Consider the following 12666-nt stretch of genomic DNA (forward strand, 5'->3'; position numbering starts at 1 on the left):
TGTACTATAGATTTCAAAAGACCTTGACTCTATTCTTCTAAGTTTCTTGTAAGTTACTAGTCAAATATTGTCAACTCTGTTTTGTTGTTATAGCCTATTACCTTCATTGGTTAGTCAGAATTTACCTCTAGTGTTAAGGAAAACTCAATAACAAGAAATGTTTCTATTGGTTACATTTCATAATTAATGTACTTCCCTTAACTCAAAGATAGCACATCAGGGACATTCTGCTTCCATTAACATATTTCATGGATCTGATTAGCAGTAAAGCAATTTCACATAGAGGTTAATGACTTCAATTCTGGAGTCAGCTTTAAATTAAAATCTCTTTACCAGGTAAGTAATCTTAGGTAGGTTTCTTCTATCAGCCTCAGTTTTCTCAAATGCAAAATAGAACCAATATGCCTTTTATTATGTAGGGTTGTTGTTTTGTTAAATGTCATGACCTTTGTGCATAACTGTCCCTGGAATGCTCTAGTTCCCCACTGTATCTTTCTCAATCACACTTCCTTCTCATAGCCTACCTCAGACTGCTTCTTGCACCCAGTGATGTGGAAGGAGATTCTCCACTGACACATTCTGCACAGTTCTTTAAAAACCTTACTCACTTTTGCTTTATATATTTCATAGTTATAATACACAGGTAATAAAATATATAGCCATAGATATCCATTTATATGATAAAATTGGGATTTTATGACAGTTTTTGTTTGCTTAATATCCTTGAATTGACCACTTGTCACTTTATAACTTTTTTTTAGAGAAAAAGGAAACCCAACAATAACTAAAACGTCCTTTTAGTTCCTTCAGCTTTCACACTATTAAAGTAACTTAAAAATTCTAATTTAATTTTACTGGACTATATTACTAGAAAAAGTTAAGTAGTACTGTAAATGAAATAGTGTATAATGTTAACATCTGTTTCTACTTTTCCATTTTCTTTGAATAGAAATTTTTGTTTGTATCCTGGCTCATTGAATGTTTTGGCTCAAATAATGAGTGATAACTATAAATTCTCTTTCAGTCAGCAGAATTGGTTTGTAAATCTTCAGTTCTGAGACTATTTCAGTAATATAATCAGCATATGAATGACATGAGGTTGTATTGTAAAATGAATCAAATGTTACCTGCTCTCATAGAAATTTTATAGTTTTTAATAAATTTTTCCACCAAGGATAGCTAAATGTGTGCTAATAAAACACAGAACTATCCAAGTAGAAAAAAAGTTTTGAAATGAGCCATGTTTGAAAGATGAAAATCAAAACATTACATTGCATTTTGTCTACCATCTTGATATAGCTTCATTCTTAATACACAAAAATTATCTAGTATTTAATGACGTTCACATACAACAATTGTATCACTTCTGTCACATTCTCATGTGTTATTCTACTAAGACTTTATACAGTATTCACCAAATAGTAGTGCTATATGTAAGATACCATCATATTTCACCTGATTTAAACCATGGAAAGTTTTATGTGTTCCTGCTAAACTGCTCTTGTAGTTAATCAGGTATATACATGTTGTAAAGTGCTTCAGTTCACAGAAATATGTCTATATACTCTTCTTTAAAATTCATTTCAAATTTATTCAGAAATGTACATATTATTTTTAAAAGTTTAAAAACTGTATTGTAGCATTATCTAATTTCTACTGTATGCATTTATAAACATATAAATGTCAGGAATGATATACATCAAAATATTTAAAGCAGTTATATCGTTGTTGGTATTGCCAGCAGAATAGCTCAAGTAATATTAAGAGCTTTTTAATAATTAAGTTGTAGCAAAATAAAATTTATAAACAATGTATTTTATCCCCAAATAAAGAAATGTAGAGATAATTGGTAGACTGATAGAGCTAAAACTAAAACTGAGTGGATATGAGACTATTCTAATTTATGGATCAATTTATGGATCAATATTTTACATAGGGCTTCCCTGGTGGCGCAGTGGTTGAGAGTCTGCCTGCCGATGCAGGGGACACGGGTTCGTGCCCCGGTCCGGGAAGATCCCACATGCCACAGAGCGGCTGGGCCCGTGAGCCATGGCCGCTGAGCCTGCGCGTCCGGAGCCTGTGCTCCGCAACGGGAGAGGCCACAACAGTGAGAGGCCCGCGTACAGAGAAAAAAAAAAAAAAAAAATATTTTACATAAAATTTCTTTAAAGACTTCAGTGTTCTGGGGTTGTATGTATTTCAAGCCTTCCATTGTGTAAGTGAGTTAGGCCCAGAGTGATAAGATGGTTGAATTTGTGAGGCACAGTTGCTTTGCATAATTGACAAGAAGTAAACGAAGATAATTCAACTAATCAGGTTGAATTCACTTTCCTATTTTTATTCATTTTGTATATCCAAGCACTGTTTATATCTATCTTCCTAATCATGGAATTTTGTTTTTGTTTTTACATAGCCAAGAGGAGATGCTTTGAATTCAATCTATCATTTCAACGAAGTTATGGAATTTATAAAATAGCACATGAAGATTACTATGATGATGATGAAAATTCAACATCCTATCACAATCCCATGAACTATGAGTGCAAAACTACAAAAGACTCTCAGAGAGACTCTCATAATGTATTCAATGCCATAAAGGTGGAAATCAGCACCACGCCCTCTCTGGACAGCTCCACACTAAAAGGCATCAACAAATGCACAAACACTGATATTATAGATGCTAAACAGGATTCCCACAATGAAAAGGGTGTTGATCCACTGCTCTCTGAAAAAACAGAAGGTGCTATTAAATATGATGAAACCACCCTTTTGGAAGGGCCAGAAAGAAGACTTTCTCATGAGGAGAGTCAGAAACCAGACCTTTCAGACTGGGAATGGTGTAGGAGTAAATCAGAAAGAACCCCTCGTCAGGTACAGTAAAGGTTGTTATTCCTCTTAAATTAAAAGTAATACCAAATATGACAGCATGCAAAAAAATTATCCGTTGCTTATTTCATTCATCCAACTCCAAGGTTCTCTTCACTTAACTCAATTAATTTCCATGATACTAAGTTTTATTTCAAAGTGTCTTTTTAAAATTTTTTAATTAGTTCTACATTTTCAGTCAAATTCTATCTATTTTGGAATTGGCAGAGCTAAACAGGATCTTTGAGACAAGCCTCTATTTTAACCTCAGGTAATCTGTGTAAATTCAGACTAGACTCTCAAAACTTATTTCAAATTAGTAAAGTTGTAGGTTTTATATTTTTTCTTCACCTGAAAAGTTTACACAAGTGTCCAAAACAGGTTTTGGGGCAAATGTTTATCCAACTACCAGTAAACAGGTAGTCCTTTTGCAACGCTACTATTCACATAGCTTGGCCATTAGTCTTTTTTTTGTTTTAAATTTTATTTCTTTATTTTTTTATACAGCAGGTTCTTTTTTTTTAACATCTTTATTAGAGTATAATTGCTTTACAATGGAGTGTTATTTTGTGCTGTATAACAAAGTGAATCAGCTATACATATACATATATCCCCATATCCCCTCCCTCTTGCATCTCCCTCCTATCCTCCCAATCCCACCCTGCTAGGTGGACACAAAGCACCGAGCTGATCTCCCTGTGCTATGCAGCTGCTTCCCACTAGCTATCTATTTTACATTTGTTAGTGAATATATGTCCATGCCACTCTCCCACTTCATCCCAGCTTACCCTTCCCCCTCCCCATGTCCTGCAGTCCATTCTCTATGTCTGCATCTTGATTCCTGTCCTGCCCCTAGGTTCTTCAGAACCATTTTTTTTTTAGATTCCGTATAGATTGTGTTAGCATACAGAATTTGTTTTTCTCTATCTGACTTACTTCACTCTGTATGACAGTCTCTAGATCCATCCACATCACTACAAATAACTGAGTTTCATTTCTTTTTATGGCTGAGTAATATTCCATTGTATACATGTGCCATATCTTCTTTATCCATTCATCTGTCCATGGGCACTTATGTTACTTCCATGTCCTGGCTATTGTAAATAGAGCTGCAATGAACATTGTGGTACATGACCCTTTTGAATTATGGTTTTCTCAGGGTATATGCCAGGAGTGGGATTGCTGGGTGTTATGATAGTTCCATTTTTAGATTTTAAGGAATCTCCATACTGTTCTCCATAGTGGCTGTATCAATTTACATTCCCACCAACACTGCAAGAGGGTTCCCTTTTCTCCACACCCTCTCCAGCCTTTATTGTTTGTAGATTTTTTGATGATGGCCATGCTGACTGGTGTGAGGTGATACCTCATTGTAGTTTTGATTTGCATTTCCCTAAAGATTAGTGATGTTGAGCATTCTTTCATGTGTCTGTTGGTGATCTGTGTATCTTCTTTGGAGAAATATCTATTTAGGTCTTCTGCCCATTTTTGGATTGGGTCATTTGTTTTTTTGATATTGAGCTTCATGAGCTGCTTGTATATTTTGGAGATTAAATCTTTGTCAGTTTCTTCATTTCCAAATATTACTCCCATTCTGAGGGCAGTCTTTTCGCCTTGTTTATGGTTTCCTTTGCTGTGCAAAAGCTTTTAAGTTTCATTAGATCCCTTTGTTTATTTTTGTTTTTATTTCCGTTTCTCTAGGAGGTGGATCAAAAAGAATCTTGCTGAGATTGATATCATGGAGTGTTCTGCCTATGTCTTCCTCTAAGAGTTTTATAGTGTCTGGCCTTCCATTTAGTCTTTAATCCATTTTGAGTTTATTTTTGTGTATGGTGTTAAGGAGTGTTCTGATTTCATTCTTTTACATGTAGCTGTCCAGTTTTCCCAGCACCATTTCTTGAAGAAGCTGTCCATTCTCCATTGTATATTCTTGCCTCCCTTATCAAAGATAAGGTGACCTTATGTACGTGGGTTTATCTCTGGGCTTTCTGTCCTGTTCCATTGATCTATATTTCTGGTTTTGTGCCAGTACCACACTGTCTTGATTACTATAGCTTTGTAGTCAGGGAGCCTGATTCCTCCAGCTCCGTTTCTCTTTCTCAAGATCGCTTTGGCTATTGGGGGTCTTTTGTGTTTCTATACAAATTGTGAAATTTTTTGTTATAGTCCTGTGAAAAATGCCATTGGTAGTTTGATAGGGATTGCATTGAATCTGTAGATTGCTTTGGGTAGTAGAGTCATTTTCACAATGTTGATTCTTCCAATCCAAGAACATGGTATATCTCTCCATCTGTTTGTATCATCTTTAATTTCTTTCACCAGTGTCTTATAGTTTTCTGCATACAGGTCTTTTGTCTCCTTAGGTAGGTTTATTACTAGGTATTTTATTCTCTTTGTTGCAGTGGTAAATGGGAGTGTTTCCTTAATTTCTCTTTCAGATTTTTCATCATTAGTCTTTAGGAATGCCAGAGATTTCTGTGCATTAATTTTGTATCCTGCTACTTTACCAAATTCATTGATTAGCTCTAGTAGTTTTCTGGTAGCATCTTTAGGATTCTCTATGTATAGTATCATGTCATCTGCAAACAGTGACAGTTTTACTTCTTGTTTTCTGATGTGGACTCCTTTTATTTCATTTTCTTCTCTTATTGCTGTGGCTAAAACTTCCATAACTATGTTGAATAGTAGTGGTGAGAGTGGGCAACCTTGTCTTCTTCCTGATCTTAGTGGAAATGGTTTCAGTTTTTCACGATTGAGAACAATGTTGGCTGTGGGTTTGTCATTTATGGCCTTTATTATATTGAGGTAGGTTCACTCTATGCCTACTTTCTGGAGGGTTTTTATCATAAATTGGTGTTGAATTTTCTCAAAAGATTTTTCTGCATCTATTGAGATGATCATATGAATTTTCTCCTTCAATTTGTTATTATGGTTTATCATATTGATTGATTTGCATATATTGAAGAATCCTTGCACTCCTGGGATAAACCCCACTTGCTCATGGTGTATGATCCTTTTAATGTGCTGTTGGATTCTGCTTGCTAGTGTTTTATTGAGGATTTTTGCATGTTCATCAGTGATATTGGCCTGTAGTTTTCTTTTTTGTGGCATCTTTGTCTGATTTTGGTATCAGGGGGATGGTGGCCTTGTAGAATGAGTTTGGGAGTGTTCCTCCCTCTGCTATATTTTGGAAGAGTTTGAGAAGGATAGGTGTTAGCTCTTCTCTAAATGTTTGATAGAATTCACCTGTGAAGCCATCTTTCCTGGCCTTTTCTTTGTTGGAAGATTTTTTTTTTTTTTTTTGCGGTATGCGGGCCTCTCACCGTTATGGCCTCTCCCGTTGTGGAGCACAGGCTCCAGATGTGCAGGCTCAGCGGCCATGGCTCATGGGCCCAGCCACTCTGCAGCATGTGGGATCTTCCTGGACCAGGGCACTAACCCGTGTCCCCTGCATCGGCAGGCAGACTCTCAACCACTGCGCCACCAGGGAAGCCCTGTTGGAAGATTTTTAATCACAGTTTCAATTTCAGCGCTTGTGATTGGTCTGTTTTTATTTTCTATTTCTTCCTAGTTCAGTCTCAGATGGCTGTGCTTTTCTAAGAATTTGTCCATTTCTTCCAGGTTGTCCATTTCATTGGCATATAGTTGCTTGTAGTAATCACTCATGATCCTTTGTATTTCTGCAGTCTCAGTTATTACTTCACCTTTTTCATTTCTAATTCTATTTATTTGGGTCTTCTCCCTTTTTTTTCTTGATGAGTCTGGCTAATGGTTTATCAATTTTGTTTATCTTCTCAAAGAACCAGCTTTTAGTTTTATTGATCTTTGCTCTCCTTTCCTTCATTCTTTTTCATTTATTTCTGATCTAATCTTTATGATTTCTTTCCTTCAGCTAACTTGGGGTTTTTTGTCCTTCTTTCTCTAATTGCTTTAGGTGTAAAGTTAGGTTGTTTATTTGAGATATTTCTTGTTTCTTGAGGTAGGATTGTATTGCTATAAACTTCCCTCTTAGAACTGCTTTTGCTGCATCCCATAGGTTTTGGGTCATTGTGATTTCATTGGCATCTGTTTCTAGGTATTTTTTGATTTCTTCTTTGATTTCTTCAGTGATCTCTTGGTTATTTAGTAGTGTATTGTTAGGCCTCCATGTGTTTGTATTTTTTACAGATTTTTTCCTGTAATTGATAGGTAGTCTCATAGTGTTGTGGTCAGAAAAGCTATTTGATACAATTTCAATTTTTTTAAATTTACCAAGGCTTGATTTGTGACCCAAGATATGATCTGTCCTGGAAAATGTTCCATGAGCACTTGAGAAGAAAGTGTAATCTGCTGTTTTTGGATGGAATGTCTTATAAATATCAATTAAGTCCATCTTGTTTAATGTATCATTTAAAGCTTGTGTTTCTTTTTTTATTTTCATTTTAGATGATCTGTCCATTGGTGAAAATGGGGTGATAATGTCCCCTATTATGATGGTATTACTGTTGATTTCCCCTTTTATGGCTGTTAGCATTTGCCTTATGTATTGAGGTGCTCTTATGTTGGGTGCATAAATATTTACAATTGTTATATCTTCTTCTTGGATCGATCCCTCGATCATTATGTAGTGTCCTTCTTTGTCTCTTGTAATATTCTTCATTTTAAAGCCTATTTTGTCTGATATGAGAATTGCTACTCCAGCTTTCTTTTGATTTCCATTTGCATGTAATATCTTTTTCCATCACCTCCCTTTCAATCTGTATGTGTTCCTAGGTCTGAAGTGGGTCTCTTGTAGACAGCATATATACAGGTCTTGTTTTTGTATCCATTCAGCCAGCCTGTGTCTTTGGGTTGGAGCACTTAATCCATTTACATTCAAGGTAATTATCAATCTGTATGTTCCTATTACCATTTTCTTAATTGTTTTGGGTTTGTTATTGTAAGTCTTTTCCTTCTCTTGTGTTTCCTGCCTAGAGAAGTTCCTTTAGCATTTGTTGTAGAGCTGGTTTGGTGGTGCTGAATTCTCTCAGCTTTTTCTTATCTGTACAGGTTTTAATTTCTCCATCAAATCTGAATGAGATCCTTACTGGGTAGAGTCATCTTGGTTGTAGGTTTTTCCCTTTCATCACTTTAAGTATGTTCTGCCACTCCCTTCTGGCTTGCAGAGTTTCTGCTGAAAGATCAGGTGTTAACCTTACGGGGATTCCCTTGTTTGTTATTTGTTGCTTTTCCCTTTTGGTTTTTAATATTTTTTCTTTGTATTTAATTTTTGATAGTTTGATCAATATGTGTCTTGGTGTGTTTCTCCTTGGATTTATTCTGTGTGGGACTCTCTGTGCTTTCTAGGGTTGATTGACTATTTCCTTACCCATATTTGGGAAGTTTTCAACTGTAATCTCTTCAAATATTTTCTCAGTACCTTTTTTTTCTCTTCTTCCTTTGGGACCCATATAATTCGAATGTTGGTGCATTTAATGTTGCCCAGAGGTCTCTGAGATTGTCCTCAATTCTTTTCATTCTTTATTCTTCTCTGTGGTAGTTATTTCCACTATTTTATCTTCCAGGTCGCTTATCCATTCTTCTGCCTCAGTTATTGGCTATTGATTCCTTCTAGAGAATGTTTAATTTCATCTATTGTGTCGTTCATCATTGTTTGTTTGCTTTTAGTTCTTCTAGGTCCTTGTTAAACGTTTCTTGTATTTTCTCCATTCTATTTCCAAGATTTTCAATCATCTTTTCTATCATTACTCTGAATTCTTTTTTTAGGTAGCCTGCCTATTTCCTCTTTTTTTTTTTTTTTTTGGTCTAGTGGGTTTTTACCTTGCTCCTTCACCTGCTGTGTGTTCCTCTGTCTTCTCATTTTGCTTAACTTACTGTGTTTGGGTTCTCCTTTTCGCAGGCTATAGGTTCGTAGTTCCCATTGTTTTTGGTGTCTGCTCCCAGTGGGTAATGTTGGTTCAGTGGGTTGTGTAGGCTTCCTAGTGGAGGGGACTGGTGCCTGTGTTTTGGTGGATGAGGCTGGATCTTGTCTTTCTGGTGGGTAGGTCCACGTCTGGTGGTGTGTTTTGGGGTGTCTGTGGCCTTATTATGATTTTAGACAGCCTCTCTGCTAATGGGTGGGTTTGTGTTCCTGCCTTGCTAGTTGTTTGGCATAGGGTGTCCAGCACTGTAGCTTGCTGGTCTTTGAGTGGAGCTGGGTCTTAGTGTTGAGATGGAGACCTCTGGGAGAGCTTTCGCCACTTGATGTTACATGGGGCCAGGAGGTCTCTGGTGGGCCAATGTCCTGAACTCGGCTCTCTCACCTCAGAGACTCAGGCCTGACCCCCAGCCAGAGCACCAAGACCCTGTCAGCCACACGACTCAGAAGAAAAGGGAGATTAAAAAAAAAAGAAAGAAAAGAAAGTTATTAAAATAGAAAAAAATATTAAAATAAAACAGTAATAAAAAAAAAGAAGAGAAAAAGGAAGAAGAGAGCAACCAAAGAAAAATCAAATCCACCAATGGTAACAAGCACTGAAAAACTGTACTAAAAAAACGGACAGTCAGAACCCTAGGACAAATGGCAAAAGCAAACCTATACGGACAAAATCACACAAAGAAGCATCCACATACACACTCACAAGAAGAGAAAAAGGAAATATATATATATATATGTATATATAATTTAAAAAGGAAGAGAGCAACCAAATCAATAAACAAATCTACCAATGATAATAAGCTCTAAATACTAAACTAAGATAAACATAAAACCAGAAACAAATTAGATGCAGAAAGCAAACCCCAAGTCTACAGTTGCTCCCTAAGTCCACCGTGTCAATTTTGGGGTGATTTGTTGTCTATTCAGGTATTCCACAGATGCAGGTACATCAAGTTGATTGTGGAGATTTAATCCGCTGCTCCTGAGGCTGCTGGAAGAGATTTCCTCTTCTCTTCTTTGTTCGCACAGCTCCCAGGGGCTCAGCTTTGGATTTGGCCCCGCCTCTGCGTGTAGGTCTCCTGAGGGTATCTGTTCCCCACCCAGATAGGACAGGGTTAAGGGAGCAGCTGATAAGGGGGCTCTGGCTCACTCAGGCCGGGGGGAGGGAAGGGTACAGAATGGGGGGCGAGCCTGCGGTGGCAGAGGCCAGCATGACGTTGCAACAGGCTGAGGCGCGCCATGTGTTCTCCCGGGGAAGTTGTCCCTGGATCACGGGACCCTGGCAGTGGCGGGCTGCACAGGCTCCCGGGAGGGGAAGTGTGGATAGTGACCTGTGCTCGCACACAGGCTTCTTGGTGGCAGCAGCAGCAGCCTTAGTGTTTCATGCCCATCTCTGTGATCCACGCTGATAGCCTCAGCTCACCCCCGTCTCTGGAGGTCATTTAGGCGGTACGCTGAATCCCCTCTCCTCTCACACCCTGAAACAATGGTCTCTTGCCTCTTAGGCAGGTCCAGAGATTTTCCCAGACTCCCTCCTGGCTAGCTGTGGCGCACTAGCCCGCTTCAGGCTGTGGTCACGCAGCCAGCTGCAGTCCTCTCCCTGGGATCTGACCTCCGAAGCCCGAGCCTCAGCTCCCAGCCCCCGCCCATCCTGGCGGGTGTGCAGACAAGCCTCTTGGGCTGGTGAGTGCTTGTTGGCACCGATCCTCTGTGCGGGAATCTCTCTGCTTTTCCCTCCGCACCCCTGTTGCTGCCCTCTCCTCCGCGGCTCTGAAGCTCCCCCTGCTGCCCACCCCCCGTCCCTGCCAGTGAATGAGCTTCCTTCACAGCTCCCTCCCAGAAGTGCAGGTCCCATACCTATTCTTTTGTCCCTGGTTTTCCTTTTTTCTTTTGCCCTACCCAGGTACATGGCGAGTTTCTTGCCTTTTGGGAAGTCTGAGGTCTTCTGCCAGCATTCAGTAGGTGTTCTGTAGGAGTTGTTCCACATGTAGATGTAGTTTTGATGTATTTGTGGGGAGGAAGGTGATCACCACGTCTTACTCCTCTGCCATCTTGAAGGCGCCCCCCTATAGCAGGTTCTTATTAGTTATCTATTTTTTACACATTAGTGTATATATGTCAATCCCAATCTCCCAATTCATCACATCACCACAGCCACCCCCCGTTTCCCCTCCTGGTGTCTATACGTTTGTTCTCTACATCTGTGTCTCTATTTCTGCCTTGAAAACTGGTTCATCTGTACCATTTTTCGAGATTCCACATATATGCGTTAATATACAATATTTGTTTTTCTCTTTCTGACTTACTTCACTCTGTATGACAGTCTCTAGGTCCATCCACGTCTCTACAAATGACCCAATTTTGTTCCTTTTTATGGCTGAGTAATATTACACTGTATATGTGTACCACACCTTCTGTATCCATTTTGCCTATTAGTCTTGCTAGAACTAGTCCCTCTAATACTCAGCGAGGAAAAAAAGACCTATTCCAGAATAGACCCAAGTGAATCTTTGCAAAAACCCTGCTAAATGTTCCATCCTTTTAAGGGTTGAAGAATAGTTATATAATTTTTTTAAATTTTTATTTATTTATTTGTTTATTTATTTATTTTGGCTGTGTTGCTTCTTCGTTGTTGTACACAGACTTCTTATTGCTGTAGCTTCTCTTGTTGCAGAGCATGGGCTCTAGGCACATGGGCTTCAGTAGTTGCAGCATGTGGGCTCTGTAGTTGTAGCTCACGGGCTCTAGAGCGCAGGCTCAGTAGTTGTGGCACACGGGCTTAGTTGCTCTGCGGCATGTGGGAATCTTCCTGGACCAGGGATCAAATCTGTGTCCCCTGCATTGGTAGGCGGATTCTTAACCGCTCTGCGCTACCAGGGAAGTCCCTATATGATGTTTTATAATGAAAGAATTTGTACCTTAAGCTCATCCCATTCTTTCCTAGATTTAAGCGTGCCTAGAAGGATGAGGGGTACTTCTTATTTTATTGAAATTGTAGTGTGATATTGATATAAGATTGTTCTTTCCTCCAAACACTCATACCTGATAATTAAAGTTGCTCTTGCTTTCCACACAATTGATTTACTAGGAAAAGATATCTTTTTCTACATGACTTAACGTAAATCAGAGTCCACTTGCCCCTAATCTCTGGAATCAAAACTATAGTTTTTCAAATATCTGCTAGTAATAGTGCAGTCATTGATCACAAGTATGACCATCTAACACCAACTATGAATATGAACAGAATAATCTGAGATTTCCTTTATTCTCCTTGATTAATTAAACTACTAGTTTTTCTTTGATATCACCAGTTTTAAAAGTTGGATAATAGGGCTTCCCTGGTGGCGCAGTGGTTGAGAGTCCGCCTGCTGATGCAGAGGACACCGGTTTGTGCCCCGGTCCGGGAAGATCCCACATGCTGCCGAGCGGCTGGGCCCGTGAGCCATGGCCGCTGAGCCTGCGCGTCGAGAGCCTGTGCCCCGCAACGGGAGAGGCCACAACTGTGAGAGGCCCGCGTACCACAAAAAAAAAAAAAAAAAAAGTTGGATAATAAAACAAAATACATGATTAAAAATAATTATTCATAGTGTTTAGTGATTAGGTATCTCAAAAAAATCTAAATATTTGCTGTAAATTGCAAAATACAGTGAAAATTGTATTACTGACAGTATACACTGCTCAGTATTTTTAGAACAATGTGATACCCCAGCTAAGAGGGGAATCCCTACAATATCATCATCAATTTGTTCCTAAATAATCTAATCCTCCTGGTTTTCTTGCACTTAAAAATTAAATAATATTATGAAGCATGTATGTGTGTGTATATCTCAGTAACCTGCAACTACAGTACCCTGTGTGCCACTCCCCTACTCCATCCTCATGCTCTCCCCTTAGGGGTTTCAGCT

General features: G+C 38.7%; 1 protein-coding gene across 1 annotated transcript in view; it reads left to right on the top strand.

Moving 5' to 3' along the window:
• The window catches only part of GPR149 (G protein-coupled receptor 149), a gene marked incomplete at its 5' end in the record, with an annotated part of 71039 nt that overhangs the window by 5242 nt on the left and 53131 nt on the right, over positions 1–12666 (top strand). The window contains one exon of the mRNA XM_082840476.1: positions 2414–2871. Within this exon, the coding sequence (XP_082696602.1) occupies positions 2414–2871 (458 nt within the window). The remainder of the gene's footprint in view (positions 1–2413; positions 2872–12666) is intronic.

Source organism: Leucopleurus acutus (assembly GCF_964270905.1).
Source record: "Leucopleurus acutus genome assembly, chromosome: 5".
Lineage (NCBI taxonomy): Eukaryota > Metazoa > Chordata > Mammalia > Artiodactyla > Delphinidae > Leucopleurus > Leucopleurus acutus.